This window comes from Crassostrea angulata, chromosome 3 (assembly GCF_025612915.1).
Source record: "Crassostrea angulata isolate pt1a10 chromosome 3, ASM2561291v2, whole genome shotgun sequence".
Lineage (NCBI taxonomy): Eukaryota > Metazoa > Mollusca > Bivalvia > Ostreida > Ostreidae > Magallana > Magallana angulata.
Window position 1 is genome coordinate 46,103,257 of NC_069113.1, and position 19,659 is coordinate 46,122,915.

Below are 19,659 nucleotides of genomic sequence, written 5' to 3' on the forward strand. Positions count from 1 at the left end.
CAGTCCGTGATTTTTCGTAGGTCGCTGTATGTTTCGACCAATCGATAAACGGGGCGTGAAGATTTCAGTTCTGCAGTTTCTGTATTTCTATGAATTAAGTTAAGTTTCCGTAAGAAATAGAGGGAATCATACACGGTTGATGTAAATATTTGGGTTTTAGGGGACTGTCAATATATGAATTGGATCTACTACAACAAATCAAAGAGGAAGTTTCAGTTACAGCCCTGGTTGACCATACAATGTCCGCTATTTTACTCAAAAGTAGAGACGGGTAACTTTAATATGATTACCTAGTTTCCTTTAAATCTTTAAAGCAACATGAGCTGTATTTTTTTGAATTTTATTTTGCTGTAAAAACCTGCTAGTATGCTAAGTCTGCATGTAACTTAAACTTTTATGATAAATAAGGTTGGAAAAAATCATTAATTTTTGTCAGAGGAAAGATATCTCTTCTAAAGAACATATAGCAAATAAATATTTGTACAGGACGACAATAATTCAATTTTGCTCCAATTAAAGGGGCATGGTCACGATTTTGGTCAAATTTTATTTTTCTGTTTTTATTATTTACAATGCTTTAGGAACGCATATCTAATGATCAAATGAAATTTGGGTGCCAGTCGTTGAGTTTTGAGCAAGATACAGGGCTCACAATTCTTCGTCATGTAAACAAGGCTCGTGCCCTGTTTTTGTTTACGTAGGATCAATATTCCATTAAAAAATCTTTAAAAGCTGGTTTGTCTATCTTATTATTCATTTTAAGCATAAATAAACAGTTCCTAACGATTAACACATTCATTTTAGGTCTAAAACTGAAATTTTTACTCCAACATTCAAAATGTAAACAAACGCTTTGTTTACATAGTGAAGAATTGTAAGCTCTGTAACTCGCTTATAACTCATCAAATGACACTCTGGTTGCCTATTTAAAATGCCTTACTGAAGCATTGTAAACATTAAAATAATTGTTGACCATGCCCCTTTAAGGCTCTTTAACGGTCCTTTTCACAAAACTTTGGGGAAAAGAAATTTAAAAACCATGATATTTTTGTCATTTTAGTAGAAAATAACATTTTCGTTCAAAACATTTCATCATGAAAATTGCAGCTCATATTGCTTTAAATCAATATGAAACATCTTGCTAGACAGATGTCAATTAAAAGAAAACCTATACATGTATTTATTAATCTTAATCTTATGAGATTTAAGAAACTATAATTTTTTCATAACATAGCCATTTTAACAATAGTTCGGAATTTTGGGAATACGTGACAAACGCCAATTTAATAAAGGCGGGGCCTACTTATATAGTTAACTGTCTAGTCATTATAGTTTGCTAGTAAATATGAATGCATTGAACGCAATGACACTTGTCCGACTTCATCCAGGAATGGATTATTTCAGTTGAAACAGAGTTAATTTCACACAGCATAGCAGATTTGGGGGAAAAAACTACCCGATTTTGACTCTCCATGAATATTAATAAGCTTCTCTTACCGAATTAGAAGATTTCACAGCTTTTAAAATTGTTTTGATGCGCAAACTAGATGGTAACATTCCACCAAAAGTCCAAGCTCTTGTTAAAACGGCTCTTTCTTATTTTTTGTTAAATAGAAAGGTTGCTCTTTGAAATGATAGAGGTCACAAGTTGTTTTTCCGCACCTTACCGATATTTCAAGGAATCATATATATACAACTATGAACAAAACGGATAAGCTGTTTTTTACAACACGCCCCAATAACTGAAATGTCCTTCGCCATCAAGATAGCGTACTATCTTGTAGACTAGAACAACAAAAGTGACCTACAAAACGTCGGACTTCGTTTAAGATGGATCCGAGGAAGATGGCTCCGGGATACACGGGGGAGGAACATCCGGAAGTTGTCGATATCCGGGCTATGCCACCTCAACCGAAGGAATTGAAACCAGGTCAAGTTCCGGAAAACTTGATCAAGCAGTACTTTGAAGAGGCAAGTACGCAATGCACATTAAATATGTCAGTTTAATTGTGCATAGCAGACGAATGCGTTATTTGAATAATATATAGTGGTAATGTTAGAAATCATGCGAAATCTATAAGAAATGAATGGGATAAAGTAAATAATGGACTGGCAAGTTTCTGTGCATTTGACCAGCTGCAGCAGTTATTTAAATTAGACGCTTTGAACGCAGATCGCTACGCTTTTGTAGCTATCAACGTGAGCGGATTATAGAAACTGATTTGTTTTCGGAATGAAAATCTTCTGTACCGGTATAAAAAGTAAGGAAAATTTCGAGGAAAAACAACAGTTCAACGACAAATAATTGCAATTTATAGTAGTTTTGGTTAAAATTGGCACCATTTCTTAAGGTTATATATAATTTCTTAGGGTTACTTCCAACTGGATAAGTTTTTTGACCTGGCCACAGAATTAGATCCGTGTAGAGAAGCTATCGGAGGACTGGTGGATGAGCTAGCGCAAAAGCTGTACAAAGGCGGCAAAATCAAAAGTAAGGCCTAGCTGCATTAAGGGGACAAGTTCATATATAGCTTTATATCGCTGCATATCTAGGCATCTTCGCTAGCCAGTGACGGTTTCTGATCCTTGAGGAGCAGTGCGGATCAAAAACCCTTGAATAGCGGAGATGATATAAAGGTGGCAAAGTCAAAAGTAAGTCCTAGCTGTTCACAGGCGCTAGAGTGAATTAGAATTCAGACCAAGTTCTGGTCATAGTTTATGTATTTCTATGTATACTAGTATATATATGTGTTCTATGTACTAGTATATATGTGTTCTATGTACTAGTATATATATGTGTTCTATGAACTAGTATATATATGTTCTATGTACTATAATATATAAGTTCTATGTTCAAGTATATATATGTTCTATGTACTAGTATATATGTTCTTTCTAGATAATTCAAACTCAGAATGAAGATTGTGTTTTTAAAGAAGTTACTGTTATGAAATATCAACATTAATGAAATTAATAACTGCATTAATGCTATGACTAGGTTTGCACGAGGATTGTGGGGTTTTTGAAAGACTCACGAAATTGGATGAAGAATTTCCCGGTGCTAACATTATTCTTCACAAGACTGGAAAGCTTCCAGAGGTACGCATTTGCTATTATTAGGTACATGTATTTAGCTCACTTCTTGTCTTTCAAACACAATCAAATGTTCATCTCAATTTCAGGCGTTTATGAAAGTGTGGGGCAATGAGCGATTGTTAAACTTAATGGAACAAATTCTGGGACCGGATATCGCTGGAATGCCGGACTGGAGTCTGCGGTGTAAGATACCAAAAGCAGATGCGGCAACAGTCCCCTGGCACCAAGGTTAAATGATCACTACGGAATTAATTGTTTTAAAAAACTGTCTTATTTGTATGATTTGACATTGCTTTATGGGATGAACGGCTTTTACTGTCTCCTTACGGAGAGTTTGAGATTTTAAGTCAAAAGTTTTTTTTTTTATCAGATTTGGGTTATCAGAGTGTTGATGCCTATCAAACCCTTGTGGTGACAGTGTGGATTCCATTTGTTGATTCGAATGAACAAAACGGTTGTTTGCAGGTAAAGAAATCAACTTTTTACAATGTACTGTAAAGGCACAGTAGTGATTTTGACAGCGTGTTAATTTTGATTTTATTGACGATTTTAGTGTGTGTGTATATATATATATATATATATATATATATATATATATATATATATATATATATATATATATATATATATATATATATATTTTTTTTTTTTTTTTTTTTTTTTTGCTGTATGTGATTTTTTTTATATAAATGTTTTATTGAAGTAAACACTTTTGTTGAAATCAGCATGTGCAAAATTATTTATTTCTAATCGAATTGGGGAGACATTTTAACTTTTCCAAATGTAAAACAATTGCAGATAATACCACGTGGTCACTTGAAAGGCAAGGTTGGACGTCATTACAGTTGTGTTGGTGACACGTGGTACGTGAATTTACCGGAAGAGGAATTGAAAAATAACTTAGGTATATAAATGTTTGTGTTTTTTAAAACAATAACTGGATCATATGATGTTTTTATTACAAAATGTAATGATAGGTTATTAAGTGTTTTAAAAACTAGTAAATTAAGCACTAAATATTACCCTTAATTATAAAATTAATTTGGTTTATGATTCAGGAGTTGATGTTAAGGATGCCAAGACTTGCCCGGTGCCGTATGGTGGTATTTTGGTCTTCAGTAACTTCTTACCCCATCGAAGGTAAATTTTAAAAATAAGTATAGTGCACGATTGTATAATGGAATTATTTTTTCATTCTTTCTTGTGAAATAAACTATATTCAATTAAGTCTAGAGAATTATTCTAATGGAATTCGATGGAGTGTCGACTTTCGGTTCAAGAAAACAGGTCTCCCTAACGGCATGCATGGCCTGAAGAATGACGTCATACTTCGATCCTCAAAGGACCCGGACATGAAAATCGACTGGAGTATGTTTAATGCCGTGGAACGTCTCAAAATTAAAAAGAACTCAGATGGTTCCATTGTTGATGTAAGAGAAACTTATATCCTTGAAATTTTCGACGTTCAACTTTTGTCTTTGCCGAAAGTGATACATGAACATGAGAATACATGTTAACGTGTGCATCATTGTTTATATACTGTGCATATGTAATTAAACGTGTGATTTTTGTGTTTCAGAGAAAGGATGATGACTTCGACACCACGATTTCCGGTCCCTGGATCCGGAAATGGGAGCTTGTCAATTCAAACAGACACACGGACCAAGCGTGGAAAGAATATATGTAAAACGAACGGATGAACACTGCCATACGTGCAATGTTACAGAAACTTCAAAAACCGTTCAAATAATACTGAAAATTGATTTGTGATTGTTAGTTTTTTTCTAGTGAATGATATAAAGATAATTTGTTTCTATGATATATAATAGTGCAAATTGAACAAAAATAAATGTAACTACGATATGTACTCATATACAATAAAACAAACTCTGTTAATATAACAGAAATTATTGTGATTTTTAAAAATATACTTTAATGAATTGCATTCTACATATACGTGAAGTAGCATTGTGAGAATCAGATCGAAATCATCTTAGAATATTGTATGGTCAACAGATAATTCTTTTTTTTTTTTTAAATTTCGAACTTAAAAATTAAATTTTGAATATTTTTCTAGATTTCTTTATACTTAAGAGAAATTATATCACTAGTCAGAAACGCATTCACCAACATGTGTTAACTTCGGACTCCTTTTGATAGAAATGTGTATGTAGATTCGTACGGTCGGAATTTCTTCTGGAACTGCATCCGTCGTGTGCAGAACGAACGAGGTGAGGGAATGTTGGCGTAGAGGGTACAATGTATAAGTTTGAGGCGGGCTGTTGGCCGTAAGGTTAAAACAAAGGGTGGAGTGCCGTATTCCCGAAGGTCCACCAATATGCAATTCCAGAGAAATAAAAGGCTGTTGATGCAGGATTCCGAATTTATTGGACGAGTTTCATGGGTCGCAACATTACAACAGGTCTACAGACATGTTTCAAACGAGACGGGCATGGCCTGTATTGGTCTCCGAACTCGGACTCGATCTGGGTGAGTTGGGCGTGGCTGAGGCTGGCCTCCGTATTCCGAACTGCCGATATATATTGTCGGGAACGTATATAGTATATACTGATATTGTACATGACTATATATTCGAGCCCAGGACCGTGTTCTTTTGTAGGACTGTTGTTGGTGGCCTATACATGTTCCTCACGGAATGACAGGCCTAAGTAAGTAAGAAAGTATATGTTAAGTAGACATGAAAAAAGATATTTCACATTGTTGTTTTAACAGATTAGCAGTTCTTGTGACTCTCTTTGAAATCACACATAGAGTCCAAAAAGTGTCAATCACTAGTAAATAAGTAACCTGGTAAGAAATGAACTGTGAGAAAATATTACACGACAGATGTTGAATTTTAAAAGTGAATTCCATAATAAAGTTATAATCGAACAGTGAATTTAATTTTTTCGGAAATAATGACTCCGAAAGTCCTTCAGGAGTAGGTTTACTTTTTACATTGCAATTATTTACTTCCGGAGTAAAAAAAGGCGTCATATCTTGTCCTGTCGGCATCGTTTTACCATTTTAAAAGGTAAGTAAACAGTTGTTTTTATAAATTCTGCTAAGATAACTTAGCAATTATTGTGAAATAATTGAATATTCAGAGAAGAAAGTGTTTAAAGACGTGTCACACCGCCATTTTGCTAACAAAAATTAAAACAGCTGTACAACGTGAGGTTCGCTATGCCCACAGGGGCTCTTCACGAAGTTTTTCAACCTTTTATGTCTACCACCTCTATACAATAAAATTTTATTGTATAGAGTTGGTAGATATAAAAGGTTGAAAAACTTCGTGACGAGCCCCTGTGCTAGGCCACTTATCTTCTTATACGGCAAGGGTTGTAGTGTCACACCATGCACCGCGTTTCACACTGGCTTTGTATTATATAAAATGATGCATCAAAATTTTCCTTTGTGATACGAGGCATTTTTTGCTTTGATGGATATAAATCACTAGAGAATGTACTAGAATTGGCATTTCAATCTAAAATTTAGAGCCGAGTGAACAGGGTACCCTAAACGTGGTTCCAATATCTAATAATATCAGATGTCATGTTAATAGATAAATTAAATAGACGAAAGATGTACACTCCGAAGGAAAGTTAAAACTATTTTTTTTTACATGAGCTATATCATAAAGCAATGTTCATGACTTCTTGAAGATTCCTCGACAAACTGATCGCATATTAAATACTATACAATATACTATCCCCAACGATGACAAAAACAGTAATTAGATACTTTATGGACAAGTTCTTGTCACTTTACGCGGATTTTTCACGATTTTATCGAATCTGTGACCTTATGGATCAACCCTCGTATACAGCGACGTAATCTGTATCACGGGACTAGCGCACATGTATTTCTCCAGAGTAATATTATTCAATATCGACCAGCTAAGCCGGTATAATGATGACAAAATTATCTACATAAGATTGTAAATTCATACAATTCGAGGCTTAATCTGGTAATAGTTAATAATGCTCCTCAAGCTAATCAGCTAATAGCAGACTACATATATTTATAGCCTGAATAAGATTTGAAAACACGTCTATTTTTAACTTGTTTATGCTTCACAAGTAAATGCGCACACGTGTATAATTGATTGCGTAGTGTTACTAATGTGTGCTTTAGAAATATAGTGTAATTATTTTGAGAAAATCATATTCATGGACAAACAGAAGCTACTGTACATGTACACATCAATGTCAATATCGAGATTGGTAATTTCATTATTGATTTTAAACAAAATGATAAGATATGTGTATGCAGATATTTTTTTTTAATCTTAAGATTTGTATAAATTCAACTTAAGGAGAAAATCAACTCTTTAAATAAAAAACTTAATTGCATTCTCTGGCCATGGTCTGTCAGACGAATATCAGTATCCGGCTATGCAGACAGATAAAATCACCATTCTAGTCAAAATTGCAGATGTAGGAATTGTACAAACAATTAGCACCCAATTTTAATTACAGATTATTTTTTGATATAACAATCAACTTTAAGAACAAAAACTGAATTTTTTTCAAAGGAAAATACATGTATATTGGGAAAAAGTTTTTAAGAGTTTGATCTGTCTTACGTATTTTATTGCTGTTGTCATTTGCATTAATTATTCTATATCACGACTGACATAACCTAGAAATGAAGATGCTTTTCAAACGAATTATCTGTATACAACAATATGACAATTAAGCAATTTAAAATCATTATAAAATTACCTTTACTTTCAGGCCCTCATTTAAATCATCATGGATACTTACCCAGGCTCAACTGACGAAGCTCACCCAGAACTGTTCAACATGAGCGCCATGCCAGAGCAGCCCAAAGAAAAGAAACCGGGGCAGCTGAGTAGGGAGGAGGTCGAACATTTCTTCAGGGAGGTATGGGCCAAGGCAAAATTTTGCATTTCTATAAATACACAAGTTGATCTATCTACTCATTTCCTCCTTACCTAGCTGCAGAACTGTTACAAGCAAGTCTGTGTGATTGTTCTCTATTAAAAAATGGTGCACAGAGCTACATTTATACCAAAGAAATGAGTTCCAAAAATATTAACAATTTATTTTTTCAAAATTTATTTACCGTTACCACTTTGAACTACTCATCTACATGGATGATATGGACATATTTTTTCTAAACTCACAAACTACTCTTCATAATACTGTAGACTGCAATTGTAAAGCACAGAGAGAGAGAGAGAGAGAGAGAGAGAGAGAGAGAGAGAGAGAGAGAGAGAGAGAGAGAGAGAGAGAGAACTTCACAATGCGTCTCAATTTTTTAAAACAAACAGCTATCTGTTCTCAAAACTGTCAGACGATTTGAATTATTTGATAAGATTAACCGAAATTGACCATTATTAAAGACAACAGAGATATTCGGTATTTGAAGAGTCGTTTCTTTATCTCAGGGTTACTTAGTGGTCGAGAACTTTTTCCGACCAGAAGAGCTGAATGCGTGCAGGGACGCTATCAAAGTGTTAGTTGATGACCTTGCCAAAAAGCTGCACGATGCGGGCAAAATCACGAGTAAGGAAAACACGACACCTCTTATGAGCCATTGTGTTGTTATGATTTATAATGAATACAATATAATATTTTCATCACGAGTATAACTTCTTAAATTATAAGAAATTTTAACGAAGGATTTGGAAGCAAAAATTGAACTTTTATAAAACCACTGACAAGACATTTTACAGTATAAAAGGAAAAAATCGTTTTATTTTGTTATGAAGTGTTTAAACCTTACGTTGCTTTTCGATATTTTACATATGATATTAAATTTAAAACTGATGTTGCTTTTCAATCTTTGAAATACCTACTTAAAGAATTGTACAAAGATCTTGGACTTTTTGAACGACTCTCGGAGATTGAGAAAGAATGCCCGGGTGCCAACATCATGCTGCATAAGATAGGGTCTATGCCACAGGTAGGTCAAGTTTATTTTGTAAATGTCACAACTGTCCATTGAAAAGATAAAATACATTGTAGTTGGTCAGGCTACCCAAAGAATAAAACACTTTGCTTTCTTAATATTATTTTTATTTATGATTACGATGAGTAGAATGGTTATGCTATTGATGTTATTTTATAAACTGCTACATAACACGCATAATTTACACGCATGTAACAATTCGCTGTGTTACCTGTTGCCAAGTGTGTTGCTAACGCTGTGGGTAATAGAACGGATTATAAACTGCGTGTAAACCAATCAGATTTCTGTATTTAACATGAAAGCATAATAAATATAATTGTTTGTGCTTTGAAGGCTTTCAGGGATGTGTGGTCAAACGACAGACTTCTGAACGTTGTAGAACAGCTGATTGGTCCAGACATAATGGGCCACCCTGTATGGAACCTCCGAACGAAAACTCCCCAGAACGAGGCTACAACCGTCCCCTGGCATCAAGGTATACCCCCCTCCTACCCCGTCTCCCATTATTTACTCTATAAAATGCGTCATCATGCATCATATATGGTGTGTCATATCTAATTTTGTATTCTCTTATTAATTTAAGATGTTGGTTATCTTGACAATTCCTCATACAAAGTGATGCAGCCGACTGCTTGGATTCCGTTATTGGACGCCAACGAGTCGAACGGATGCATGCAGGTTGAAATCACAATTATATTTAAATTCTTTATTTATCATCATCTGTAAAGTTAAAGCGTGCACAACCCATTGATAATTTTTGCGATGTAAAATTTGCAGTTGATGGCCAAAGGGCACAAAACCGGAAAGGTTGGCACCCACCAGTGTTGCCATGGCGGCACGTGGTACGTGATGCTAGAGGAAGAAGAAATGAGGAAGACGTTAGGTAACTGTCATCTTTACATTAGATGACCATACATGTAGTCTCTTATATTGGAGTCTAACTTGATTGACTTGAATTTTGAATTTTTATCATTAGAACTCGATGCTTTAGTTAGATTCATATTATGTATCGTTTTGTTTCTTCCTGAAAGACATCGATACAGAGAACGATTTGAAGGTCTGTCCCATAAGTTATGGTGGCATGCTGCTATTTAACAACCTTGTACCACATCGAAGGTAAGGGTCAATCTTCAAGGCTAATCTGTAGATTGTTTTGCATATAGTCGCTTACGCGGACTGAAACAAAAACGGATCCTTCAGATTGAGTTAAGAAACAAATTAAAAAATATTACAACTATATCATTGTGATTTAAGATGATGCATTGAGGTATAATTTAAGAACAAATCTTATTACGTAGAATTACACTAACATCAATTTGGCATTATTCATATCGACATGGAAATCAATCTTAGGGACGTACATATATATATATACACTGAAGTACGTCCTGGTTCATCTAAAGAACAAATATATCTGAAAACGGGATACATGTAGCCATTGTAGGTTGCATTTTTAAGATCTTATTTATTTGGACTACATCTTTTCAATTCTAATTTTCAGTCTACCAAACATGTCAAAGGCAATTCGCTGGAGTTTGGACCTGCGTTGGCAGAGACCCTCAGAACCAGTGGGGTTCTATGGTCTGAAGGAGGGGCTGTTGATGAGGTCGTCCAAGGACTCCGGCATGAGGATTGACTGGGAGTCGTTCGACGCCGTGAACCGCCACGACAAGCAGACGGCAGCCATGACTGGCAAGGTTGGAACGTTTCCCACGTTTTTGACTAAATGTTTAAAACGCCTCTCCATTTTTTATTTAATTTAAATGCAACATAATTTCTGTAACTTTACAGAGAAAAATATAAAAGGCTACTCCGCAACTTGATAACTTTGAGAGGAAAGTCGTAATTTGCCACTTGGAGATTCATAGTTTGATTGGTTGAACAATAGTTTTTTATGGCTACTAGTATACGATATTAAATTGCTGCTTTTAACTAAGCCCACCAAAAAGATTTAAAATAATGAGAAAAAATATTTTTATGTCGCCATCGGACCAGATTTTGTTGTAATGTGTAACATTCCGAAAGAGTTGCAATGACCTTGTTTTTACTCTAAACTGAATCTATTTTGGATCCAGGAGGAAATAGACGAGTTTGATACGACAATCCAGGGTCCCTGGATGAAGAAGTGGGAGATCGTGCACGTGAACCGTCACGTGGAACGGCATAGAGAAATGGAGGACAACCCGGAGTCCTGGACAAAGGCGTAATGTATACGTCAAACACACAAACTGATGACGACGCACACACCAAAGTCAACTGTTAACATCTTTAATAAGCTGTTTTTATATTCAGATATGCAAAGTTTGATTCACAATATCGTTGTAGATATTTGTATGTTTCCTCCGAGGTGGGGTAAATTTTTATAAGTCATTTACTTAAAGATTTTTTTGTAGATATACGTATACATTTTATTGATTCCCGAAAATATATAGAAAGATAAGGCATGTGTTTAAAAAAATAAAATGAATATAAGAGCATGTCATAATAGTAAGAAACCTTGATGGGCAAATATAACTGTTTTTGCAGTAATCAAAAAGTACATTTGTTTATATTTTGTCAATAATAATGCATCGTTTTTATTGCAGAATGAATTTTAATGCAATTTTGTAAGCATTCGAAAATGAACCTTAATAATCATTTGGTTCATCTTGCTCCATTTATTCATACATGAAGTAAATGCTGTATATGATTTAAATCAGTGTACATGTATCTTTATAAATTTTTGCAATCAATTCTTGTTTCATATAAATGATGTATTTTGACAATAAACTTTTACAGAATGTCTTTATGCTTTCATTTAGCTGTATTTTATAAATATTTTCAATTACGATGTACACTAACTGACTAAGGATTATCCCATTTAGAAATGCATAATGAATTGCGTTCATGCAAGGTTTTTCAAAAAGATATCATAAATTAAAATTTTTCTATGTAATGATTATCTTCCCCTTCTTCAAAGGGGCCTCACTTTTTAGCAGTTGAAGTAAATAGAATGATTTCTTCCATTGACAGGCCCCGTATTATATCTATTGGTTATCATTATCATCCGGGTCCGGGCAATGCAAAACCAAAATTTTAAATTGTACATGTACTTAATGTTTGGTCTTTTTTCTGTTTTAACAGGAACAGAAAATAAATGTAGTTGATTCTGTCATTTTTTAGAAAATTTTGAAGTCAATGGTCAAATCAAAAGTCTAGTCCAGTGTGTCAAATGTTGTGAAGATTTACTCGTTCATGCGCAAAATAAATGGACGTGGACAATAGGAAAACGTTAACGATGAGCCCAGGGTGTGTCTTTTGAGAAAGTTGCATGTCAAAAAAGTGAATGGTTCTTTAATACTGAGGACAACTTTCAAAATAACGACATTAAGTAATAAACACAGATGAAAACATCGAAATCTGATTAGGCTTGCTTTGTGATTCAAAATTAAGATAGGTCCGTTAACAGCTGCTTTGACCGAGTTCACACCAAAAAACGATGCGTCACCCTCTACTTATAGCAAGTGTCAGACGGACTGTGTAAAGGTCCCTGTACAGAATCTCGATGACTTCTATGGATGTTACCGCCTGATTAATCAATAGTCAGTGCAAAATACAATGTAACTGAAAACAGTAAAAATGTAGCTGTTCTGAGTGCACAATCAGGGGAAATCTAAAACCCCCAAAATTTACAATGTTTTTACTAATTAACAAAAAGATATATTCTGTTTTATTTTTTTTATGTACATTTAGACCTATGTTTATCAATTTTTTAAATTCAAAAGCAGTTGAAAGGCTTCGTTATGACTAACTTATTATTGTAATCTTTGGTTTATCATAACGTCTTCTTCAACTTTTGATTTAATTTTTATCTAAGGTAATTTGTGTTATAATTTTTAAATTAGCTAAACGGATTATGAATGGTATACGATCTGCATATTTGTTATCTAAACGAATGCTATGCACTGAAAATATAATACGCAGAAATTTCAATTCTGTTCACGTTTATGTGAAGTGAATGTGTCTGATGTTGGGTAACATTGCGAATGGAGAGAGAGAGAGAGAGAGAGAGAGAGAGAGAGAGAGAGAGAGAGAGAGAGAGAGAGAGAGAGAGAGAGAGATCATTGGCTCCTGAGCACTGAGAGCAAAACGGTCAACACCGTTTACAGTGGAGCTAAGAATGGATGTTTAAGGAGGTCGGACATCCCTTGTAGTGAATTAACGACATTTTACAACATAAATATGTTAAACGGGATTAAACCTTCATTTAAATCCAGGATACCCCACGATTTAAAAGAAATTTCTTTCTTTGTCTTTCACGGCCTCCAAATAAAAAAACATCCTATACCAGTATATTGTGCATACAATTTAAATGGTTGTTATTATTAAAAATAAGATATAATCCAGAAGTTCACTGGTCCACCTTCCGAACAATTAGCATGAAAAGACTGTTTCTTAAGTTGCTTTCATTTTCTTTCTTGGTTCTTTAGCTTTGATTTATTTCAAGAGTTTGAGGAGGTCCATTATCATCTCAAATTTGATGACGTCAAATAAACCTAAGGTTTAGCACAATAATATATTGAAAACAACATCAGGAGCAAAACAAAACAACATTCATTGAATAGTAATTTCAAACAAATTCAAAATTAGCGTCCAGAAGATAAAACACTTGTCGCGGGCCAATTTATCAGTATGTCTGGAAGTGAAATGTGACAACGGTTCTAAACCTTATTAGCTGTCATCTTTGTTTTAAGAGCTTTAAATGGATTTGGAACATTTTGTTTTGGGATTTTTGTGATATGATGCGATAAGGAGACCTCTTTATACACGAATGCAGAAAGAAAGATTGATTGTGATGTGTATTTGAAAATCGTGAACAAAGCGGCGTGGATGCGCTATATTATTGCGGATATTAAATATTGAGACGCTAGATACAATGAGTTTATATCAATCAAAACTTCGTAATACTGGACCAAAGGGAGCTCCCATCATAGATTCCCTGAGCGTGGATAGAACCATGAAAACGAGAATGCAAAATCACGGACAATCTAACCTACTTCGAGAAAAAACGTTAACATTCGAAAAAGAATTGGACCAAAGTCGAAGAACTTCTCTGCGAGAGGAACACGAATTAAGAAAAACTATACGAGAACTACGAAAACCACAGAACGATTCCAAAGAATGGCTGCTTAAAAACCATGGTAGGTTCAATGATTGGAAACAGCGAGAAAGAACGAAGTTAGAGCACAAGTATTCCAGTAGGTCTTCCAAAGAGAAGGTCGAGAATTAAAGAGAGGCTGCTTCCGAAACGTCATCTATTTGTCTACGTCATTTTACATAGAAACCAAATTCTTTATATTCATTTTTCTGTACACTGAAAAAATGGTGAAAATAATCAAACGATAAAGAATATTAAGATCAAGAGCTTTAGAAGGTTGAAAAAGTTATAAGATTAGCTTAGCTCAAATGGGAAACAAAATGCAGTCTGTGTTGAAATTGATACTGGGAAATGTGTCAAAGGGATTGTTTCAATGCCAGACGAAAAAGACCGAGAGTGTTTGTTCCGGACGACAAACAATGATACTTGATCTTGAGCTTTACAGATACATGTAATTTGCAAACTTTTAGGCCAAGTTGCTTGTTCTAATTTCTTGACAGAACCCCTTCTATTGGAATATTTTCATACAGATTCTTTATTTGCGGGATCCGTGTATGACAACAGAACAAGATTATTAATCGTCCCGTGATCTACCGTGACATGAAAACTCCAGTCTACAGATTCTTCTGCGTGGCAGACGCAGACTCTTCGTCCCGCCATGGAATTTGATCCCGCGACGCAAACATCCGCTTATTGTACTGGAAGTTCATTGTAAATAATTCATCTGCTTCACAACTGAATCATGAGAGAAAAAAAATGAAATCTGTGATAAAATCATGAACTCTTTCAAGAAGAGAGTCGTAGAATGTTTAACATTTCGCAAAACAATTTAATAAATACAATGAATAGGTCTGGGCGTATTTCATTATCCCAATCATGTTTTGATATTAAATGGTATGTATTTATGGACAACTGTGGCCATCTTGCATAAAATATCTCTTGTGTCATGGTGATTGCGATCTGCAGTGACAGGACACTCACTGAGTAATCCATTTGTAATCCACTTCTCGAGGGTTTTTAAACTTGTACGGGTTTGATGTCTAGCTTCATAAATGTATCGACTGTGATATGTTGGAACAAAAATATCTCCAAAAGTTTTATTCTAATATCGAAGTGTTCTAAACATCTGATTTATGAAATGACTTGTATTCAATTACCGTCATCTATTGAGATGGAATTCTTGAACATGGAAGCGTTCTGACTTATCGATTTTGAGCAAAAAAACCTCCAATCTATTATAGTTCGATGGATATTTTTTATGTCACTTACATGTATCATTCTTGGTGTGATATTTTAAAGGAATTAAGGAATCATTCCTTTAGTAAAAGTTTGTGATCAAATTTGATCACGTCCGGCTGTATTTGATCATCCCTCAATATTAAAAGAATGACTACCTATTTCTTATTTTATACAGTTTTCACGAATTGTCCAATTAAATATTGAATAATTTACGTATTTAGGTTATTCAGATTTCGTATAATTATGCAAATCCCACTTGCGTCCCACCATACGTCATTTGCATCATTGATGAAATTAATGTATTTGACTAAATGTTAGAAAGTTGATTCATTGTGTTATCATATGCATAGACAAAGACACTGGAAAATGTAAATATAATCATACATAAAAGACATCATTATAACGTATATAGGACACAATTTCTCTCACAAGTTGATATTGCATTTAAATCATATTGTAAACTAATTAGGTGAATGGAATTAGTGAATTGAATAATTACTCTAAATTTGCCAGGCTTCTTTATTCATTTAAGTATATTTTAGATTTAATATTTTTTCTCAATCAAGAAAGATATACTCTCAATTAAATAAAGATAGCTGTTGTTGTTTTTACTTCTCTAGCATCAGATGGTTTTTGCAAAAAGTTAGCAAATTAGATTCCATTTTCAAATCAAATCACTTACAGGTTCAACAGACGCTTTTGCAGATTTCAACCTCACTGATGAAACATTGTGATTTTACCAACAAAACAAAAAGAAACCCCATTTTTTATATTGAGTTTGATAATGCTGCCGATATAATCGGATTATTGATTTTGACCAGTTTTAACAAATGGGTTTAAACAAGTTACCTCTCTTTCAGCAGGCGGCATTCTCCCATTTCAAAACGACTATCGGGTTCAAGTAATAGGTACACACCCGTTGTCTCTCTTGGCATGCCGTGTGTCAAATTGAGGCCGAGTTGTATGGTACACGTACCTTAAGGTTCAATTAATTGTTGGAACACAGTTATAAGCACCATGGATTGTAGATCTTCCCTTCACTCAACGACCATAAACAGTCAAATAGACCTAATCATGTATTGTAAGAAAATTGAAGAAAAATCACAAATTATCAAATAAAAAGAAAAGAAGTTGTAAGGTACGACTTTATCGCTGTCTGATTAAGGTTATACTAATGGTTAAGACACAATTCTAAACATCAAGCATTGTAGATCCCCTTCGGTCAACGACCCCTAACAATCAAACCTTCACACAATCTTTTCAGAACAAGATAATGTATTGAAAACAATCGAAAAAAAAACCACGAGTTATAAAAAACAAAACAAAAATAAATAACATGATTGCTCCATCGGTACACAGTTATCGATTCAATTTAAAAAAGCTTTCTCATCAACAATGCCGGTATTAACTTTCTTTAACGATAGCAATTGTTGTTCTATATATACCGTATCTTATTGGCATGCCATATGTTGATTTATATTCATCGGTATACATATTTGTAACAAAAATATTCATATTTTTACATGTAGCAAAAACACTCCTGTATTGGATTGTAAAGTTTTTCATAACCTGTCTTAAAAATGTTGATATCCGTGTCCAAATAAGCGATATAAAGTACATGTTTATCTTATGTTCCACCATCGTAAATTGGATATTAAAATTGTACGTGTACTTCTATCTCTTTTATCATTGAGACATTAGGGAAGATTGAACGATATCAATACACTTTATTGCGTTGTTTTCATGCCGTGTTCTTCTCGGCTTAGAATATTCATCTCAGGCGCCTTCATGTGACAAACTGATTGCAGACTAGTGAAATCAAAAGTGATACCAAATGCCTCGCAGACAGTCTGGGAATACGTGTATTTGTTTGTTTCAAACACAGTTTTATTTTGATTTTAGTTTTTGCAGTTAGGTACATTAGCTTTTAAATAAAATGACTTTAGGAGGAAATGAGGTGCAAGGTTTTTTTTCGTGCATACAACACTACGAAAACAATTGTGTATTGTCAAATTTTATCAAATTTTGTCAAAATTATCTTTTACTAATTAACAATTTTTAATTGTCAATGAGTCCATGACTAATTAGTCATGGACTCATTGACAATTAAAAATTGTTAATTAGTAAAAGACAAAATTATAATACTTATTTTCATTGTTTTCTCATAAGATAATTAAAATATGAATGTGAATTGTCTTGAAAACTTGAAGATAATATCATACACAGATGCAATATACGGGAACTCTTGTTTGTTTTGCACACACCACGTTATGAATTAGCATACTCTCTGATTTATTCACTTTTCAATAAAGAAATTGTAGTTGAAGATAAACTTCATTTAAATATTGGATGATAAACAATAATAAAATTTACTTTTTATCAAATTTTGTCATATAAACCTTACACATCATATGTACCCTTCAGCTTAAACCAAAGAACCAATAAATATTCTTAAAAGCAAACTTTTAACAATTAATTTCTATGTCTGCAATAAATTTAGAAAAATTTATACCGCATGTCATTAGACCTTAATGAAAAATAAGTCATAGATTAAAAAAGTTTTTCAAAATAGCCATATAAACAAAATAAGCGAACAACAATGAAGGGAACAAAACCGGGAAATTAAAATACAGTACAACATAGTTTACAATTTAATTATCAAGTAAGCCTTCAAGAAATACATTTTGTATTTATTTATCAAATTATTAGAGTGTGCTTGATATTTTTTATTATCAGAATATACATGTATTTCATCAATTGAGGCCTTAGATCACAATATTCTTGTGTTTGATTCATTAAATAAAGTTTTATAACGTCACTTCCTCCTGGCCAATGTAATTAATCATTTACCATGTTTAAGTCAGTATCGATCATTTAGATTTTAAATTTAAACAAGTGAAATTAAACGTAGAATAAGTCAATAAACGAGAAATACTAAATGACACCCCCCTCCTCAATTTCGACCGAAATATCATCAATGATGTACTGTAGTATTAAAAACGATTTGAATATTTATTCCAAGACTGTTATGAAGTTAGAGAAAATAAAAATTGATTTGAATATTGACTGGCTGAAAAGTTCTCTAAACAATCAGAGTTCACTCCACTCGTTTTATACTATCTATTGTATAATTTGAAAATCTATTTCTCCATTTGACGAATGCAACATTGTGAATATAACATAATTATGAATAATTCATTTTTGCAATTCAATTAATATTGTTCTGTTCTACTAAACTCGCTTATATTTGTATTTAAAATGTTTTTCATTAATATTTTATATGTTTCAATGAAAATTTTATTTTTATGTTATTTTAAAACAGAACATTTAGGTTATAATAGTATAGTTATTGATATAATAGATCATATTCACGCGATTGGTTGACGCCTATCTTGTTTTTAAAGTTTTGAATTCATTATCTTTACCAAACACATTAAAAATTTACAAATTGACACATTCGCGATCATTGTGTTGGTCGATAGAACAAAAGAACAAATAAATAAAACAGACTGCCCTTGGAAAATCGAACATCAACACCAACACATAAATAAAACGATCAAAAATTTCTCTCCGAGAGTAAAATTTCTAAATATTGAATTTATCGGAAATGACTGTTCTGTGACGTGTTGTTTTTGCCTTTAAGCCTCTTCGATGACGTCAACAGCGGATACTATTGGCTTTGACAAGTGGTGTACCTTTATTTGCAGACCTGTAACCGCCACACTCCTGATTTATCTACAACTATTGCTAGTTTCGTACAAATATTGAAACTTCGGTAACAATCATTTAAGGCAATAAATTTTATAAACGATCAATATTTGCCACTAACTTACTGCTATGAACTCTCGAACTCTCTCCTTCTTTCTCTCTCTCAATTTATCATATTTTTAAATCAATAGGTAAATGTCATGCAATTAATAGCAAATGCAGTTCCTATTGGTAGAAGTATACTAAACATGAAATATATAATGATGATTTCACACTGATGAAAGTTCATATACTCTCTGTTAAATAGTATGTTGAATAACATAGTATGGGAATATATACATGGAAATTTATCGAGACGTACATGTATATAAATGTAAACACTGATATTTCATACATTAATATCTTGTAGTCAAAAATATTTTAATAATAAACAAATTTCAAAATTGAAAATAGAATTTTTGAATATAAAAATAAATATTCATCCAGTATGCTAAGAAAAATTCTTGTAGAAGTAGCTTTTTATAGCTGAAAATAAATCT

General features: G+C 33.4%; 2 protein-coding genes across 2 annotated transcripts; both read left to right on the forward strand.

Moving 5' to 3' along the window:
• The first annotated feature begins 1,746 nt into the window (after positions 1 to 1,746).
• Positions 1,747 to 5,109, forward strand: LOC128177022 (uncharacterized). Its single transcript, XM_052843531.1, has 9 exons — positions 1,747 to 1,971; positions 2,371 to 2,491; positions 2,999 to 3,099; positions 3,183 to 3,324; positions 3,467 to 3,561; positions 3,895 to 4,000; positions 4,155 to 4,236; positions 4,325 to 4,526; positions 4,676 to 5,109. The coding sequence occupies exons 1-9, from the start codon at positions 1,831 to 1,833 to the stop codon at positions 4,781 to 4,783; spliced, it is 1,098 nt and encodes a 365-aa protein (XP_052699491.1). The 5' UTR covers positions 1,747 to 1,830; the 3' UTR covers positions 4,784 to 5,109.
• Positions 5,110 to 6,004: 895 nt separating this feature from the next.
• On the forward strand, positions 6,005 to 11,471 carry LOC128178827 (phytanoyl-CoA dioxygenase domain-containing protein 1-like). Its single transcript, XM_052846190.1, has 10 exons — positions 6,005 to 6,130; positions 7,836 to 7,985; positions 8,513 to 8,630; positions 8,930 to 9,030; positions 9,370 to 9,511; positions 9,620 to 9,714; positions 9,814 to 9,919; positions 10,068 to 10,152; positions 10,538 to 10,733; positions 11,112 to 11,471. Exons 2-10 carry the CDS (start codon positions 7,854 to 7,856, stop codon positions 11,241 to 11,243), a joined length of 1,107 nt encoding a protein of 368 aa, XP_052702150.1. The 5' UTR covers positions 6,005 to 6,130; positions 7,836 to 7,853; the 3' UTR covers positions 11,244 to 11,471.
• The last annotated feature ends 8,188 nt before the right edge of the window (positions 11,472 to 19,659 follow it).

Excerpts from the sequence above, each read along its gene's own strand:
- LOC128178827 (XM_052846190.1), top strand. The coding sequence starts at position 7,854 with ATGGATACTTACCCAGGCTCAACTGACGAAGCTCACCCAGAACTGTTC. Across the intron at positions 7,986-8,512 it reads TCGAACATTTCTTCAGGGAG|GGTTACTTAGTGGTCGAGAA; the intron begins GTATGGGCCAAG and ends TCTTTATCTCAG. Across the intron at positions 8,631-8,929 it reads CGATGCGGGCAAAATCACGA|AATTGTACAAAGATCTTGGA; the intron begins GTAAGGAAAACA and ends ACCTACTTAAAG.
- LOC128177022 (XM_052843531.1), top strand. The coding sequence starts at position 1,831 with ATGGATCCGAGGAAGATGGCTCCGGGATACACGGGGGAGGAACATCCG. Across the intron at positions 3,325-3,466 it reads AACAGTCCCCTGGCACCAAG|ATTTGGGTTATCAGAGTGTT; the intron begins GTTAAATGATCA and ends TTTTTTTATCAG. Across the intron at positions 4,001-4,154 it reads GGAATTGAAAAATAACTTAG|GAGTTGATGTTAAGGATGCC; the intron begins GTATATAAATGT and ends TTTATGATTCAG.